The sequence below is a fragment of the Engystomops pustulosus genome, chromosome 9, assembly GCF_040894005.1.
Source record: "Engystomops pustulosus chromosome 9, aEngPut4.maternal, whole genome shotgun sequence".
Taxonomy (NCBI): Eukaryota; Metazoa; Chordata; class Amphibia; order Anura; family Leptodactylidae; genus Engystomops; species Engystomops pustulosus.
Genome location: NC_092419.1, coordinates 43,060,866 through 43,079,011, shown reverse-complemented (window position 1 = coordinate 43,079,011; position 18,146 = coordinate 43,060,866). Strand labels below are relative to the sequence as shown.

Here is an 18,146-nt window from a genome sequence, read left to right as displayed (position 1 = left end):
CCAGGAGAGTGAACACCCAGTAATCGGTGCTGGAATAAATTCTTTGAACACGAGGGTCACGGGATAGGCAGCCTAGCATGAAATCTGCCATATGCGCCAGAGTACCAACGCGTAAGAATTCACTCCCCTCACTGGCCTGACTGTCCATTTCCTCCTCCTCCAACTCCTCCAACTCCTCTTCTTCTGCCCATACACGCTGAACAGTGAAGGACTCAACAATGGTCCCCTCTTGTGTCTCGCCAACATTCTCCTCCTCTTCCTCCTCATCCTCCTCCACCTCCACCTCCTCCGATATGCGCTGAGAAACAGACCTCAGGGTGCTTTGGCTATCAACAAGGGAATATTCTTCCCCCGTCTCTTGTGACGAGCGCAAAGCTTCCGACTTCATGCTGACCAGAGAGTTTTTCAACAGGCCAAGCAGCGGGATGGTGAGGCTGATGATGGCGGCATCGCCACTGACCATCTGTGTTGACTCCTCAAAGTTACTCAGCACCTGACAGATATCAGACATCCACGTCCACTCCTCATTGTAGACTTGAGGAAGCTGACTGACCTGACTACCAGTTCTGGTGGAAGTTGACATCTGGCAGTCTACAATCGCTCGGCGCTGCTGGTAAACTCTGGATAACATGGTCAGTGTTGAATTCCACCTCGTGGGCACGTCGCACAACAGTCGGTGAGCGGGCAGTTGGAGGCGGCGCTGCGCTGCCCTGAGAGTGGCAGCATCTGGGCTGGACTTCCTGAAATGCGCACAGATGCGGCGCACCTTCGTGAGCAAATCAGACAGATTGGGGTATGTCTTGAGGAAACGCTGCACTATCAGATTTAACACATGGGCCAGGCATGGCACATGTGTCAGTCTGCCGAGTTGCAGAGCCGCCACCAGGTTACGGCCGTTGTCACACACAACCATTCCCGGCTTGAGGTTCAGCGGTGCCAGCCACAGATCAGTCTGCGCCGTGATGCCCTGTAATAGCTCTTGGGCGGTGTGCCTTTTGTCGCCTAGGCTCAGCAGTTTGAGCACCGCCTGCTGTCGCTTAGCGACGGCACTGCTGCTGTGCCTAGAGCTACCGACTGATGGCGCCGTGCCCACGGATGGTAGTTCGGAGGAGGAGGTGGAGGAGGGGTGGGAGGAGGAGGAGGCATAGTAGGCCTGAAACACCTGGACCGAGGTAGGCCCCGCAATCCTCGGCGTCGGCAGTATATGAGCAGCCCCAGGGTCAGTCTCGGTCCCAGCCTCCACCAAGTTAACCCAATGTGCCGTCAGCGATATATAGTGGCCCTGCCCGGCAGCACTCGTCCACGTGTCCGTGGTCAGGTGGACCTTGTCAGAAACGGCGTTGGTCAGGGCACGGATGATGTTGTCTGACACGTGCTGGTGCAGGGCTGGGACGGCACATCGGGAAAAGTAGTGGCGGCTGGGGACCGAATACCGAGGGGCGGCCGCCGCCATGAGGTTGCGAAAGGCCTCGGTCTCTACTAGCCTATAGGGCAGCATCTCCAGGCTAAGCAATCTGGAGATGTGCACATTAAGGGCTTGGGCGTGCGGGTGGGTTGCACTATATTTGCGTTTCCGCTCCAGCGTCTGGGGTATGGAGAGCTGAACGCTGGTGGATGCTGTGGAGGATCGTGGAGGCGACGATGGGGTTTTTGGGCCAGGGTCCTGGGCAGGGGGCTGACTAGCAGCTGACACAGGGGAAGGAGCAGTGGTGTGCACGGCCGGAGGTGAACGGGCTTGTTGCCACTGAGTGGGGTGCTTAGCATTCATATGCCTGCGCATACTGGTGGTAGTTAAGCTAGTAGTGGTGGAACCCCTGCTGAGCCTGGTTTGGCAAATGTTGCACACCACAGTCCGTCGGTCATCCGGTGTTTCCTTAAAGAACCTCCACACTTCTGAAGATCTAGCCCTCGCCGCAAGAGCCCTCACCACGGGAGCTTCACTAGTTGACAGTGGCGCTGATGCACCAGCTCTGGCCCTGCCTCTCCGTCTGGCCCCACCACTGCCTCTTCCAACCTGTTCAGGTCGAGGACTCTCCTCCGTCTCAGAAGCACTGTGTTCACCCGGCCTCTCAACCCAGCTTGGGTCTGTCACCTCATCATCCTCCGATCCCTCAGTCTGCTCCCCCCTCGGACTTCCTGCCCTGACAACAACTTCCCCACTGTCTGACAACCATGTCTCCTCATCGTCGGACACCTCTTTACACACTTCCACTACGTCAAGAAGGTCATCATCACCCACAGACTGTGACTGGTGGAAAACCTGGGCATCGGAAAATTGCTCAGCAGCAACCGGACAAGTGGTTTGTGACTGTGGGAAGGGTCCAGAAAACAGTTCCTCAGAGTATGCCGGTTCAAATGGCAAATTTTCCTGGGAGGGGGCAGACTGGGGGGGAGGAGGCTGAGGTGCAGGAGCTGGAGGAGTGGGGATTTCGGTGACATGGGTGGACTGCGTGGAAGACTGACTGGTGGTGGACAAATTGCTCGAAGCATTGTCAGCAATCCACGACATCACCTGTTCGCACTGTTCTGGCCTCAACAGTGCTCTACCACGAGTCCCAGTAACTTCAGACATGAACCTAGGGAGTGTAGCTCTGCGGCGTTCCCCTGCTCCCTCATCAGCAGGTGGTGTCTCACCCCGCCCAGGACCACGGCCTCTGACCCCTGCAGTAGTTGGACGCCCACGTCCCCGCCCTCGTCCTCTACCCCTAGCCCTGGGGTTAAACATTTTTAAAATGAGAGTTATAACTTTTTTTTTTTTTTTACTTTTTTTTTTTTTTTTGTGTGTTTTTTTGTGTTTTTTGTTTTTTTTTGTGTTTTTTGTTTTTTTTTGAGTTTTTAGAACCAAACAATCCTATCCTATTGCTATGGCTATTTTCTAGCCAAGTATCAAAGGAAGCACACTACTATGCCAGATGAGATGACACTGAGTTATTGCCTAATAGAAATCCAACCCCTACTGAATTTTCCCACTTCAGCCTTTGCTATGGATATGTGCGCCACTAAGCGCAGAACACAGCGGTCGCAAGTCTCACTACAAATTGCTCAGAATTGGCAAGTACATGCACTGCAGAAACTACAGCCACCAGCAGATCAACCAGAAATCAAATATATAGAACGCTACTGTAGGCTTCAAGAAGCTATTTGTATTCTCCTATGGCTATTTTCTAGCCAAGTATCAAAGGAAGCACACTACTATGCCAGATGAGATGACACTGAGTTATTGCCTAATAGAAATCCAACCCCTACTGAATTTTCCCACTTCAGCCTTTGCTATGGATATGTGCGCCACTAAGCGCAGAACACAGCGGTCGCAAGTCTCACTACAAATTGCTCAGAATTGGCAAGTACATGCACTGCAGAAACTACAGCCACCAGCAGATCAACCAGAAATCAAATATATAGAACGCTACTGTAGGCTTCAAGAAGCTATTTGTATTCTCCTATGGCTATTTTCTAGCCAAGTATCAAAGGAAGCACACTACTATGCCAGATGAGATGACACTGAGTTATTGCCTAATAGAAATCCAACCCCTACTGAATTTTGCCACTTCAGCCTTTGCTATGGATATGTGCGCCACTAAGCGCAGAACACAGCGGTCGCAAGTCTCACTACAAATTGCTCAGAATTGGCAAGTACATGCACTGCAGAAACTACAGCCACCAGCAGATCAACCAGAAATCAAATATATAGAACGCTACTGTAGGCTTCAAGAAGCTATTTGTATTCTCCTATGGCTATTTTCTAGCCAAGTATCAAAGGAAGCACACTACTATGCCAGATGAGATGACACTGAGTTATTGCCTAATAGAAATCCAACCCCTACTGAATTTTCCCACTTCAGCCTTTGCTATGGATATGTGCGCCACTAAGCGCAGAACACAGCGGTCGCAAGTCTCACTACAAATTGCTCAGAATTGGCAAGTACATGCACTGCAGAAACTACAGCCACCAGCAGATCAACCAGAAATCAAATATATAGAACGCTACTGTAGGCTTCAAGAAGCTATTTGTATTCTCCTATGGCTATTTTCTAGCCAAGTATCAAAGGAAGCACACTACTATGCCAGATGAGATGACACTGAGTTATTGCCTAATAGAAATCCAACCCCTACTGAATTTTCCCACTTCGGTCTTTGCTATGGATATGTGTGCCACTAAGAGCTAAACACAACGGTAGCAAGTCCCCCTGCTAATTCCTCACAAAATGGTAAAAGATGCAAATTAAAATAAAAAAAGTAGAACGTTATTGTAGCCCTAAGAAGGGCTGTTGGGTTCTTTGAGAATCACTCCTGCCTAACAGTAAGCTAATAGAACACCCTAACGCTTTCCCTGACCAGCAGCAGCTCTCTCCCTAGCGGCATCCAGAGACAGAATGATCCGAGCAGCGCGGCCAGCGGCTAGTCTATCCCAGGGTCACCTGATCTGGCCAGCCAACCACTGCTATCGACGTGTAAGGGTACCACGTCATGCTGGGTGGAGTGCAGAGTCTCCTGGCTTGTGATTGGCTCTGTTTCTGGCCGCCAAAAAGCAAAACGGCGGGAGCTGCCATTTTCTCGAGCGGGCAAAGTATTCGTCCGAGCAACGAGCAGTTTCGAGTACCCTAATGCTCGACCGAGCATCAAGCTCGGACGAGCATGTTCGCTCATCTCTACATACGACCCATAGTTTCAAACGGACCTCTGGATATTGATAATTTATTGTATTTTAGTCCTAGGCTACAATAAACAGCTGTAACAGTTATCACAGGTGTCTGTAATGAAGCTTTAGTGTTATTCCTGGTTCTTATGACAACCCAACATTTTTAAAATCCACTTGTCACAGAGACCAAAAAAGTTCTGGCTGGGATTACAATGATAAAATATAGAGTTCCGACTTACATACAAACTCAACTTAAGAACAAACCTACAGACCCTATCTTGTATGTAACCCGGGGACTACCTGTATTCAGAGGACTTTTTATGTGCCGTTTCACAGTATATTAGTAGCCAACCGGTTCAACTTAAACAAGGTCTAAGTTAGTGTTTTTTTTCTGCTAAAAAGCTACAAATCCACCACAGAGATGGAAACTAAAGATAGCATCCTGGATATATGCCATCTCCACTAGAGGGAGCACACTTACAGCACCGTTTTATCAAAGAGACTGGGTCACATTTACTTGTCCTGTCGATATCCCCGAGGTGTGTTGTTCGACGAGGATTCGGAGCTGCCGCGATTCACTAAGATCGTGGGTCCAATTTCCTGCATGTTTCGCTTCCCCGCTGAGGTCCGCCGGAGTTCACCTTCTTCTTCCCAGTGCATGTAAGTGCTTGGCTTGCGACACAATTTTGAATGTTAAATCCCACGCTTAGTCAGAATCAGTCGGGTAGTCCGACGGCCACACCCCCCCAGATTTGTGTTGCATGAAAGTCCGATCGCGTGCGCCAAAAACCCCAGTTTAAATGTGGCGCCAAACAGAGAAAGTCAGGAAACCGCGGTCCGAGGACCCTTAGTAAATGTGCCCCACTGTGTCCATGACCTTATCAGGAGGGCATGGTCGTTCCTATGATGCTGTCCCCAAAGATCCCTGCCCTGTCCCATCCACTTTTTTCTCTCAATGCCCTGGTTGCAAGTCCTGTGCTGCTGTTGGTGGATAGGTGCCTACTTCAGAGACAAACGTCAGTTTACCCTGCTGGGAGACGCCCTGCGTCTGAGAGTTAGTGCAACTTCTAGCAGCATAACTAGAGGAGGCTGGGATACATAGCAGATTTCTGCAAGGGGCTCAACTTTTGTTTTTTAAAAAAATATACATATTTGTACACTTACACATTCATACAATCATGCACACACACATAAAGTTCTACACTAATACACACACATTTATGCATTCATGCACACAAATATATGTACCTTGCATATACATATCTTATTCACATATACTGTATATATACACACATTTTATTACACATATACAGTATACACATATCATATATACCCATGTATACAGTATTAACACACCATATATAGCCATATAGCATAAACATACATACACACAGTATATACCACTGGCGGCGAACCTATGGAACGGGTGTCAGAGGTGGCACTCAGAGCCCTCCCTATGGGCACCTGCGCCATTCCCCCAGTGCAGAGTTCGTGGGCCAGGACTCAAGGCCACTTGCAGTCCTAGGCAGCCCAGGACCCTAGAAGGAAGCTAGATTGATAATCCAAACTTCTCCTTCTTTCTACTGTATTGGTGTCCTCAGGTGCCAATACAATTTAAACCTGTGACAGTAACCTATGTTACTGCTTGAATTGTCGCATCGGCACTTTGCGAAAAATACGTGGGTTTTGGTTGTATCACTGGTATATACAAACACCATTTACATACATACAGTATATTTACACCATATACAGGCAGTCCCTGTGGTTACATACAAGGTTCCATAAGTTTGTTCTTAAAGGGGTATTCCCATCTGGGCCTTCACATTTAATTTAATTCATTTGCCATATGTAAACATTTCTTCAATTGGATGTTAATAAAAAAAAAATTTCCTGTGTGAAGATAATTTCTCATAAACATAGCCAAATTGTCCCTTAGAAACGAGATAGCTTCCTTGGATACGACCACCCCGCACTCTGGCAGCAGTGGCCAGACATGCGCTATTGAGTCCTTCCTGACCACCTGGACTCAGCGTTCATTACTACAGGGCGGCTGTGGGACATGTAGTAACTCCCGAACATTTCATATACCAAAATCCTTTACTTTTTTTTGCAATCACATCGGCAGAGGTGGGCATATCCAAGGATGCAGTCTTGTATCTAAGGGACCATATTACGACATTTATGGGAAATTATCTTCACACAGGAACATTTTTTTTAAATAACACCTAATTGAAGAAATGTTTATACATGGCAGATTAGTTAAAATTAATGTGAATGCCCAGGCGGGAATACCCTTTTACTGTATTTTTCGGACTATAAGGCGCACCGGATTATAAGTGAATGACCAGCAGGTGGCAGACCTGTGCACAGTTCAAGGCAGCTGTTGTCTGTAAGTATTGTTCAGATATAAGGTGCACTGGACTTATAAGGCGCACCATTGATTTCTGAGAAAATGAAAGGATTTTTTGTGCGCCTTATAGTCCAAAAAATACAGTAAGATGAATTTGAATTGGGACTATAGCAAAGCATTCAGAGAGCTTTAAGAGATTCAAAGGTCAAAGTGGGAAGAGTGGTCCGTCTTCAACTAGGGGTCGTCTGTAAGTCGGGTGTGCTTAAGTAGGGGACCACTTGTATGTATATTCACACCAGTATATTCACAGATAAACACATATAGAGTATGACAAGCTCATCATCAGTACAAAATATACAGTACATAGTGTACATTTTATCTGACTTATGACGAGCCCGGTATAGGACTTGAAACGGGTCTCAATGCATTCTTTTATACTATTTTTGTTTTAGCATACAATGTTCTATGTGTCCATAGACATCAAAAGTTTTATCATTTTATTTTATAATAAAAGTTTAACGTATCTTCATGGACGAGAGAGTCTGGAAATGTTTCTTTGACAATCGCCCTGTCAGATCTTATATTCATGAAAACTGTTATTAGGTCCTGGCAGGGTGATTTCTCATGGACAGAGCCACATGACCCTCCATTTTCGGTCATTTTATGGACAGGAATCTTTGGCTGATGATGAAAAAGACAGGAGGCTTCACTTTAAATATTTAGAAAGCAGAGCAGGACTATTAATAGATGTACAGTACAGGCGGTCCCCTACTTAAGGACACCCGACTTACAGACAACCCATAGTTACAGACAGACCCCTCTGCCCACTGTGACCTCTGGTGAAGCTCTCTGGATGCTTTAAAATAGTCCCAGACTGCAATAATCAGCTTAAAATTGTCTGCAATGAAGCTTTATTGATAATTCTTGGTCCTATTACAGCAAAAAAATTTGAAACTCCAATTGTCACTGGGGCAAAAAAAAAAATTGTCGGGAACTACAATGATAAAATATACAGTTTCGACTTACATACAAATTCAACTTAAGAACAAACCTACAGTCCCTATCTTGTATGTAACCCGGGGACTGTATATGGGTAAATTACCTAAAAGTTAATTTAAGAAGGAAGGAGGCCATGGATAAAAAATATAAGAATATTAGCACAGTCACTGGGCCTGGATCTATCAGGAAATGTACTGGGTTTATCATGATGGATTTTGATGGTAGATTTTCTTTAAATTATGTCAATTTTTGTTATACATTCTGCCGCATTGTATTGTATTGTATTGTATTGCAGCTCATCTCCATTAAACTGAATTCCCACAGTATAATATAGACAGATATGGTTCCGTTATTTGAAAAAGCGAGTCATGTTTTATTAATATTGGGAATCCGCTTTCTGTTTTTGTTGCATGGAGAGGCTTGTCCTTCGTATTTAGAAAGTTACTTTTGCTTGAACAGCAAAAGTCTTATTTGTTGGGAAGTCAAATCTTTGAAGGATTGGGAAACTAAAGAAAATTCTCAACTTCCATTATCTTATGTTTTTTTTTTAAGCTCCATTGTTAATCTTCCCGGTGAATCGACTCTCCGTCGCGAATTCTTGCGATTGCAGCAGGAAAACAAGAACAGATCAGATCCTCAGAGACAGCAGCAATTACAGAAGCTAAAAGACCAGGAGAAATACAAAAAACAGCTCCTGGCCGAGCGCCAGAAACGGATCGAGCAGCAGAAGGAGCAGAGGAAAAAGCTGGAGGATGTAGGAATTGAGCATCTTTCCCCTTTTCACTAAATACACAAACAGCTGATTTGTCACCTACAGTATGCTAGGGCGACAACAAAGCAGATTCTGTAAAAATTGACACAAGTGCAGCCAAAAAGTCTCAATTGACGGCAGGGGGTATGAAAACAGTTGGACTATTTCTGGGTCACGTACAGCATAAAGGTCTTATTTATAAGTTATCTGCACATTTTATAACTTCATTGCATCAAAATGAAGGAATAGTACAGAAGTCCTGATTCTATGCAGACTGTGTGTCTCCATGGTAACAGACTACAAACATTGTATGTAGTCTGATGTAAAGTGTAACCTATAGTTCAGCAATACATTTTATAATTTGAATTGGTTTTAAGATCAAACTCTCATAGAATCATACAGCGATTGAAAGCTCTCACTGTATCAGTGTGCACAGGGGGGTCTGCAAAGCAAACTTTTGAATGGGGCTCCCATCCATTTAAAAAAAAAATATATATATATATTTTTTTAAACACACACATTTATACACTCATACATAGATTTTATACACATAGAGTTCTATACTCATACACATAATTGTACACTTATGTGCATACATTTAAGCATGCATATATACATTTATATAGAATATGTACATCATAGTGTATACAAAGCATATATACACGTGTATACAGTATTAACACATACAGCATAAAAGCACATACATACAGTCCATACACACCATATGAACACACATGGAGTATGTAGTTATCAAATACACATACACAGCACATATTCACACATAAGGCATATATACATCACTTATACATACAGATAGTCTTCTAATACCAGTGGGGTGATGCAGCACAGCAGCTGCATGGGGTAAAGAGGCAAGAGGAAGTAGAGATCAGATTCTCCTCTACCCCGACATTTCTTATCTGAAATGCTGGCTCAGGTGTGTACTGTGTGTACTATGGCTGGTGAGGATTTTTTTTTTTTTTTGGTACTCAGAAATTCGGCTCCAAATGATAGAATCATATATAGTCACTGAGGCAGCTTCTCTCCCAAAGTTACTTAATACGCTCACAAAATAAATTATCCAATTGGGTTTGCTTTTATGTCGCACTGTAAGGAACCTTAAAAAGTAAATATTAGAAGGACCTACCTAGGCTCAGTCAGGCATAACAACTATCAATAATTAAGTACTTGCCCAATGCACAAGTTAAATTATGTATATCATATGGTATAAATGCTGGTAATATACCACAAAGATATTCTGTGTAGTGCACAATAGAAACTTGTGGATTTGCTCTACTGACAGCACCAGAAGAGAGAGTTGGAGCTACGCAAGATCCAGGAATATGAGCCAAGATCAACAGAATGGGTAGAACAGAAAAAGGATGGACGAGGAAAAGAGGACAGGAAACAGCTGGATAAGGAGAGATGCGTCCTGGCAGATATACACGATGGGGGTGAAAGGAAAAAGGTAAAAAGACTTAAAAGGGAACCTGTCATGAGGTTGTCACTGATCAGATTTGTTATCCCCTATCCTCTGGAAAGGAGTTAAAGAACATCCACCGCAGGATAAAAGACTGTATACAAATGAGCCTGAAGGGCTCCGGGCCCCATTAACACCTATGGAGTCTGGAGCCCCTTAGGCTCATTCGCATACACAGTCCTTTATCCTAGTCGTAGATGCCCTTTAACAATCAAACTTGGAATAACTAACTTCACGCCAGCAACTGGCATCACTGTTATAAGCCTTTGTGTGCGAGGGAACCTACCTTTATGATGTTCATGTGCAGTATAAAATATATATATTATATACACTCACCGGCCACTTTATTAGGTACACCATGCTAGTAACGGGTTGGACCCACTTTTGCCTTCAGAACTGCCTCAATTCTTCGTGGCATAGATTCAACAAGGTGCTGGAAGCATTCCTCAGAGATTTTGGTCCATATTGACATGATGGCATCAAACAGTTGCCGCAGATTTGTCGGCTGCACATCTATGATGCGAATCTCCCGTTCCACCACATCCCAAAGATGCTCTATTGGATTGAGATCTGGTGACTGTGAAGGCCATTTGAGTACAGTGACCTCATTGTCATGTTCAAGAAAGCAGTCTGAGATGATTCCAGCTTTATGACATGGCGCATTATCCTGCTGAAAGTAGCCATCAGATGTTGGGTACATTGTGCTCATAAAGGGATGGACATGGTCAGCAACAATACTCAGGTAGGCTGTGGCGTTGCAACGATGCTCAATTGGTACCAAGGGGCCCAAAGAGTGCCAAGAAAATATTCCCCACACCATGACACCACCACCACCAGCCTGAACCGTTGATACAAGGCAGGATGGATCCATGCTTTCATGTTGTTGACGCCAAATTCTGACCCTACCATCCGAATGTCGCAGCAGAAATCGAGACTCATCAAACCAGGCGACGTTTTTCCAATCTTCTACTGTCCAATTTCGATGAGCTTGTGCAAATTGTAGCCTCAGTTTCCTGTTCTTAGCTGAAAGGAGTGGCACCCGGTGTGGTCTTCTGCTGCTGTAGCCCATCTGCCTCAAAGTTCGACATACTGTGCGTTCAGAGATGCTCTTCTGCCTACCTTGGTTGTAACGGATGGCGATTTGAGTCACTGTTGCCTTTCTATCAGCTCGAACCAGTCTGCCCATTCTCCTCTGACCTCTGGCATCAACAAGGCATTTCCGCCCACAGAACTGCCACTCACTGGATGTATTTTCTTTTTCGGACCATTCTCTGTAAACCCTAGAGATGGTCGTGCGTGAAAATCCCAGTAGATCAGCAGTTTCTGAAATACTCAGACCAGCCCTTCTGGCACCAACAACCATGCCACGTTCAAAGGCCTCAAATCACCTTTCTTCCCCATACTGATGCTCGAGATTGTCTTGACCATGTCTACATGCACTGAGTTGCCGCCATGTGATTGGCTGATTAGAAATTAAGTGTTAACGAGCAGTTGGACAGGTGTACCTAATAAAGTGGCCGGTGAGTGTAATATATATATATATATTATATATAACCATCATCTTCTTGATTATGGGAGGATTTTTTTCTAATACTGAACCTCCAGTCCTAGGTGGAAATATTAATTTCCTGTAGTTTTTTACATTAAATGTATGCAGAAACTAAGAATTTACACCATGACACCCTAATAACTTTGCATTCAATAAATATGAAAACACAACAATATGCAGACAGTAGGAAGAGAATTGTGTCACGAACAATGTCTGTCTTTTCAGAACCCATGGGATAATCACCACCTCTTTCCCATATTTTTTTTTTTTGATAGATGTTCGTCTGTCAATTCAGCTATCTGTCATCTATCACTGTCGCGCTTTCTAGTCCATTTCTCTCCATCTCTACTCACACTATAACTTTTTCCTTTATTGTTTTTATAGTTGTCACCAAGCGTTCACGCTCCTATCTGGAACATTTTTATGCCAGCTGACATGCAAATCATTTAAACAACCCTAAAAAAATGCATTTAAAAAAAAAACAATATTGGATTTAAATACCGTTCATTTCTATAAGACTCAAAGCAACCACTGAAAACTGTCTCAGTAATTCTAAGAAGTAAAAATATATAATGCATCTTTTATGCAAAAGTAACATCTTCCTGGTTTCCAATTTTGTTCTATAAAATGAATTAAAATCTGTATAAATTTTGAGAATTTCTTCAGTAGATGAAGCCTTGTTTTTTGTGACAGTGTTTAACATTTTAAAGCTGAAGGCAGCAGGATTGGCTGCGAATAATAGATGATAGGCACAGTAGAGCATCTACACCCACATTCGCTGTAGCTTCTTCACAGGTCACCTACGATGTTCAGACTAAAGTTCCCTATGGTCCATGCAGGATTGGCTCCAGCTTTAAGTAGATCACTGGGCGACAACATTTTAGTGGTCCCCTTTTCGGTAAACTCACATCCTGGCACCACACTGTCTCCCCACAGTAGCCACGCTGCCCCCCTCTTGCCCAGTAGCCACGCTGTCCCCCCCCCTTCCCCAGTAGCCACGCTGCCCGCCCCCTTCCCCAGTGGCCACGCTGCCCCCCCTTCCCCAGTGGCCACGCTGCCCCCCCCTTCCCCAGTAGCCACGCTGCCCACCCCCTTCCCCAGTAGCCACGCTGCCCCCCACTTCCCCAGTGGCCATGCTGCCCCCCCCCCGCTTCCCCAGTAGCCACGCTGTCCCCCCCTTCCCAAGTAGCCACGCTGTCCCCCCCTTCCCAAGTAGCCACGCTGTCCCCCCCTTCCCCAGTAGCCACGCTGTCCCCCCCTTCCGCAGTAGCCACGCTGTCCCCCCCCTTCCCCAGTAGCCACGCTGTCCCCCCCATAATTTGTTTGTAATCACTACCTAAAATCCTAATTCCTTTTCAAGCAACTATGTCAGATTAATATGCCTCATATGTAACTGCAGGATATTGTAACCAGTGGGCTTCCCTCCTAGTTGCCATTGGCACATAAAAAAAATACTTGGTCATTTGGCTACTTGAAAAAAAAGGAATCAATCCAGTCAGGAATAGTAAGCAGATACATGAGGTCTTTATTTTTCTCCTTGCTTTTTTCCTATAGTATGAACGTTCTCCTAAACATTACAAAGAAAGCTGGACGCCTTCAATAACCTTCAAGAGTAGTAATAATGTACTAAATAGTCAATTTTTAGCTCCTTTAAAAACACAATTTTTACTTGCAATCTGAAATCGAGAGCACAAAAAGTGTTAAAAAGAGTGGATATAAACTGCAGCGCTGCCTTCTTCTCAGGATTATTTCAGTCTACTAATTACAATAATTTTATTTAAAGTTTTAGTTAAATTCTTTTAGCAACCTCATTATTGTCGACGCACGTAATGTCATTAGAGAAGTTTTTTTTTTCATTGTCTAACCGCTTAATACCCTTTCAGAAATGAAACTATCCATTTTACAGAATAACATTTTGCTTGCGACTAATTGTAACATTTGTTTTCATATTCTCTTATTTACTTGAGTTTATAGAAAAACCTTTAATTTTCTTCATTAATTTATTTCCAGAACAAAGTTGGATTTGTTATTCTTGATGATAATAAGATTTTTTTCTGTAAAAATGTACAATCCGGTATTCTCCCATGATTTGCCTTTGTATATAACAGTAGAACATATATTATTTCAATATAAAGTGCGTAGAGCGGTTATAACGGATAGGAAGGAGGCATTTGTTCTCTTGGAAACAGAGTAGGTAACACATTAGGCCACCAAATGACCCATCTGAAATGGCACAGTGTGAGGCGGCGGGTAATCATCTATACTTTCCTAAGGGAAAAAAGTGAGGATAGATACTTCATCCAAAAAAAAAAAAAAAAAAAAAAAAAAAACATTGAAGTATCACCAGACAACTTAAATCAAAAAAACTTATTATTTCAAAGCAAATACAATGCAGGAAAGGGTCACTTTTGAAACGGCAGCGTATCAGCCTCATAGAGGTTTTATACAGTTAGAGCACCATGGGAAAGGGTTGGATTGTAGACCGTGCAAATACAAATTCGGAAGAAACATTTCAAACAAAAATTGAGAATAAAAAAGCTTCTCCTGGAGGATAAGAAAGGCACTTTCTCCAAATACATCTACACTTTACGACTGCATTTATTAGGGTTTGGATCCATAATTTAAAGCACATCTAACACTGGGTCGGTGCATTTTGTAAAGTATCAGCTGAAATAAGACACAGTGGTCACAAAAACTCCCCATAGATTAAGACTAAGGAGAATGAGGGAACACTGTGCTGCACTTACTTCAACAATGGCAGAATGAGCCTTTAGTGAAAAGTTAGCTCTCCTTTAATCACAGCTAAGCTAATTCACCGATACCAGACATGGTTAATCAGTGTACCTGTACTTAAGGTGTATGGAAAGAGGAGTCAGCTATAACATATGTAGTCTGGGGCTCTCTACTTTATCAAAGGCTAGTAAATTGAGAGCCAACCCTTGAAGGTCTCCGGCCCACACATCAGGCCATGTATACTAAGAGTCTCTGGCCTCTTTAAACCTTTGGCTTTAAAATATGCATAGTGTTGTGTCCCACTGATCAGATGCAGCCATAAGCAGACAGATCTGTCTATAGTGTATCACTGTCCTGGCTCATTCACTTCATTGAGAATGGTGGCTGTCGTAACCCTTCACATCTTTAGGTGTTAAACAGCTAACTGGTGGAGTTGCAAAAATAATGGATTATTAATTTTAATTCTGCAATCCTTTAAATAAAATCAATGAAACAAATGTACTAAAAATCTCCTGAATTGTGGCTTAAATTGAGCCCGTCAGCAGCTTTGACAATGTTTTAACCAGGGCTAACACTAAGATGTAATGACCATATTCCTATCCTTTTCTAGATATTGCAGCAATGAACCATTTTAGAAGTAATTTTAACATCTCTGGCATCTGCTTTGCTCCTAATAGTCAGTCAGAATTTTCCTTAATATACATAGGGACCTTTATGCTATAGCAGGGTAACACAAATAAACGTCCATTCCTGCTTTGTGAGGGAGGATCACTATCATATACACACACCTGTCATATTAAGTGGACAGTTAAAGAAGATCTGTCACCAGAATTTTACCCCTCACACCAGTACTACCTGCTGGTAAAGGGTTCAAAGTCCTCCCTATATAACCTAAAATTAACCACTAAGACACTGCACCTTAATTACAGCCATTTTTCTGTGCAGACAAAGACTCCAATCTTGAAGAAAAGAGTCATACTTTCTCCAGGTTGCCACTGAACCACACCTCTTTCTTTTGATTGACAGCTCAGTGTCTCTTCAAATCTCAAACTGAGCTGACAGGAAGTCCTCACCCTGTCCACTTCCTGCCCTTACCAGAATGCTGTCCCTCTCACTGCATGGTGTATTTAGCAGTGAGAACTGTGTGGGAAGCTGCAGACCTTCTCACCATTTCACGCACCCTATGATGGGCAGAGTTAAGCAGCAATAGCAGAGTCAACCAGCAGTGGGTGGAGCCAGAACATAGACAAAGGCTGGAAACGATTGGCGATTGATTTTCCTAGTGAGAGGATACAGATTTGAGCTCAGGCACAGTGGGGGTGGAGTAAGATTTATTGTGCCTGTTCTTGATGGTAGGTTCCCTTTAAGGCTAGGACCAGGAAAGCTCCCGATGTAAACAGTAAGCTCAGCGTACCCATTGACACATACTTGCAGATGGAGCCAGTTGAATCTTATAGCGAATGAATGTAGCAGCAGTATGTGCCCCCCCCCCCCCCTACCTGGACCACTGCTGAAAAGATGCTTAGAGAGTCCGCCAGTGATGTAACTGTCCATATAAGTAAAGTGACTTATCCCACTGTATACTGCATAAAGTGAGACATGTCTGAGCCCTCCATTGTAAGCGTAAGTCAGGAGGCTACCCAACATTGCAATTTGCTCATTTACATTATAATGCATCGAAATCAAGCTGCAAAGAATAACTACAACTACAAACAGTGTCTGAAACGCAATGGTTTTTGTGGCAACCTTATCATAGAAAGCGTGTATAGTGTCAAAAATACCCAACATGAAAAACAACATAACCATATGGCAATACGCATGGATTTATTAGTAGTCTATTATTTTAATGATGCCAATTTTGGCTGCATTTTTTAAATAAAAAATCATTCTGCCAAACCCACAAGAAATAAGTAAGTGTGAAATATCCTAACAGTTCCTACTTTTATTTCCAAAGAGACAATCACAAGTCGTTTAAAGATGTGTTTCTGAGTCCAATCCTTACTTTGTTGGAAAATACTGAATATTATATTATGGCTTTTGGTCAAGGCCGGGGTAAAACTTAGAGATGTCTGTATTGTGCTCACATTTGGGATGGAGGACTTGCAGAAAAAATAGCACAGCATGAAGTAAAGTGTGGATTCATTGCCATGATGGAAATGCAATGGACATCTTGAGAGTCAATCAGACACCATTTGTGACGAGTCCAACAAGGCCATCATTTTTTTCCAGTTATAGATTAGGAACATCACAGATGTGAACAGAATGTTAGAATGTACAAAAGAATTGTACCTTTCAAAAAAGCATCAATTTTCTTTGGTTTATGTAATTATAAGAAATATGGTTATTACATTATTTTAATGGACAACTCTTACTTGACAGCACGAAGATCAGAAGCTGAAAACAGAAGGAAAAGACACTCCAATCTCAAACTCCCAAATGGTAAGCAAAAGGTTAATAAAATTAAAAAAAAAAAAAATAACACCTTAATTTTTAAATTGAGAAAAAAAAATATTAACATCTGTTCCTTATTGATGTATTACCTAATGTTGATGCCGAATATCTTTACATGTGAAGTATGATTTTTAAACTATGTGGCTGGAAAATAAGTGGAGTTAAAAAACACTTCTATCCCCTCTTCCGGCTCATTGGAGCGAATCCCTTGTTGTTTTATGTATTTTAGCGTTTATTTCAAAAGTGGAAAATTTTAGCAAAATCAACTATTCAAATTCCTATGGCAGCTTGAGGCAGGAGTGTTTTTGCAAAAAAAATGTTGTGACTTTTTGCAAAAACAAGATGATCACATCTGGAAATAGTTGATAACTGAAGCAAGACTGCATAAATGGTGTCCATGGCAAACTTAGAAGCAAGATCGCCTTAGGCCAGTTATGGCTAACCTTTGACATGCGTATTAGAGGCAGTGGCGTAACTACCGCTGTAGCAGTTTCTATGGGGCCTGTGAGCTTTAGGGGCCAAGGCGGCAGAATCACAATGTCTGCAGACTGCTGCGCTGCATTTCCCAACCCGGTCCGACCACTGCCTGGGCCCTACTATATGGCACAACACGGCAATCATCCCACCCCCTGCTTGCTGTTCCTGCTGCCTGTGTTCCTTCCCTGCCCCTGCTTATCCGGCCGGCACCTCGTCGATGGTCCGGTCTGCCCACTGACTGTAGCTCCTCTAGGCTGCACTGCACCCCCTTGTCACATGAACAGAGGAGCGCCATGCACCCCGGAGAAGCCACGCCGCCTCTTCGGAGTAAAGATACAGGAAAGAGGACACGATCATGGGAAAGTGAGTAAATAAGTTTATTATTTGTAAAGGAAGGCTGCTGCTAGGGCAAGTTATTTGTAAAGGGAGGCTGCTGCTGGGTCGTGTTATTTGTAAAGGGAGGCTGCTGCTGGGGCATGCTATTAGTAAAGGGAGGCTGCTGCTGGGGCATGTAAATTTTAAAGGGAGGCTGCTGCTGGGGCATGTAAATTGTAAAGGGAGGCTGCTGCTGGGGCATGTAAATTGTAAAAGGAGGCTGCTGCTGGGGCATGTTATTAGTGAGGGGAGGCTGCTGCTGGACATGTTATTAGTTAGGCGAGGCCACTGCTGGACATGGTATTAGTGAGGTGAGGCCACTGCTAGACATGTAGTTAGTGATGG

The 18,146-nt window shown here is 43.6% G+C and overlaps 1 protein-coding gene and 1 long non-coding RNA gene across 4 annotated transcripts in view; one reads left to right on the top strand and one right to left on the bottom strand.

Moving 5' to 3' along the window:
- NRK (Nik related kinase) overlaps window positions 1-18,146 on the top strand; it is a 204,078-nt gene that overhangs the window by 79,476 nt on the left and 106,456 nt on the right. For all 3 annotated transcript variants that reach the window (XM_072123361.1, XM_072123362.1, XM_072123360.1), the window contains exons 12-14: window positions 8,541-8,742; window positions 10,040-10,204; window positions 16,878-16,937. In XM_072123361.1, the coding sequence (XP_071979462.1) occupies window positions 8,541-8,742; window positions 10,040-10,204; window positions 16,878-16,937 (427 nt within the window). The remainder of the gene's footprint in view (window positions 1-8,540; window positions 8,743-10,039; window positions 10,205-16,877; window positions 16,938-18,146) is intronic.
- LOC140076705 (uncharacterized) overlaps window positions 1-18,146 on the bottom strand; it is a 178,845-nt gene that overhangs the window by 139,621 nt on the left and 21,078 nt on the right. The window lies entirely within an intron of this gene.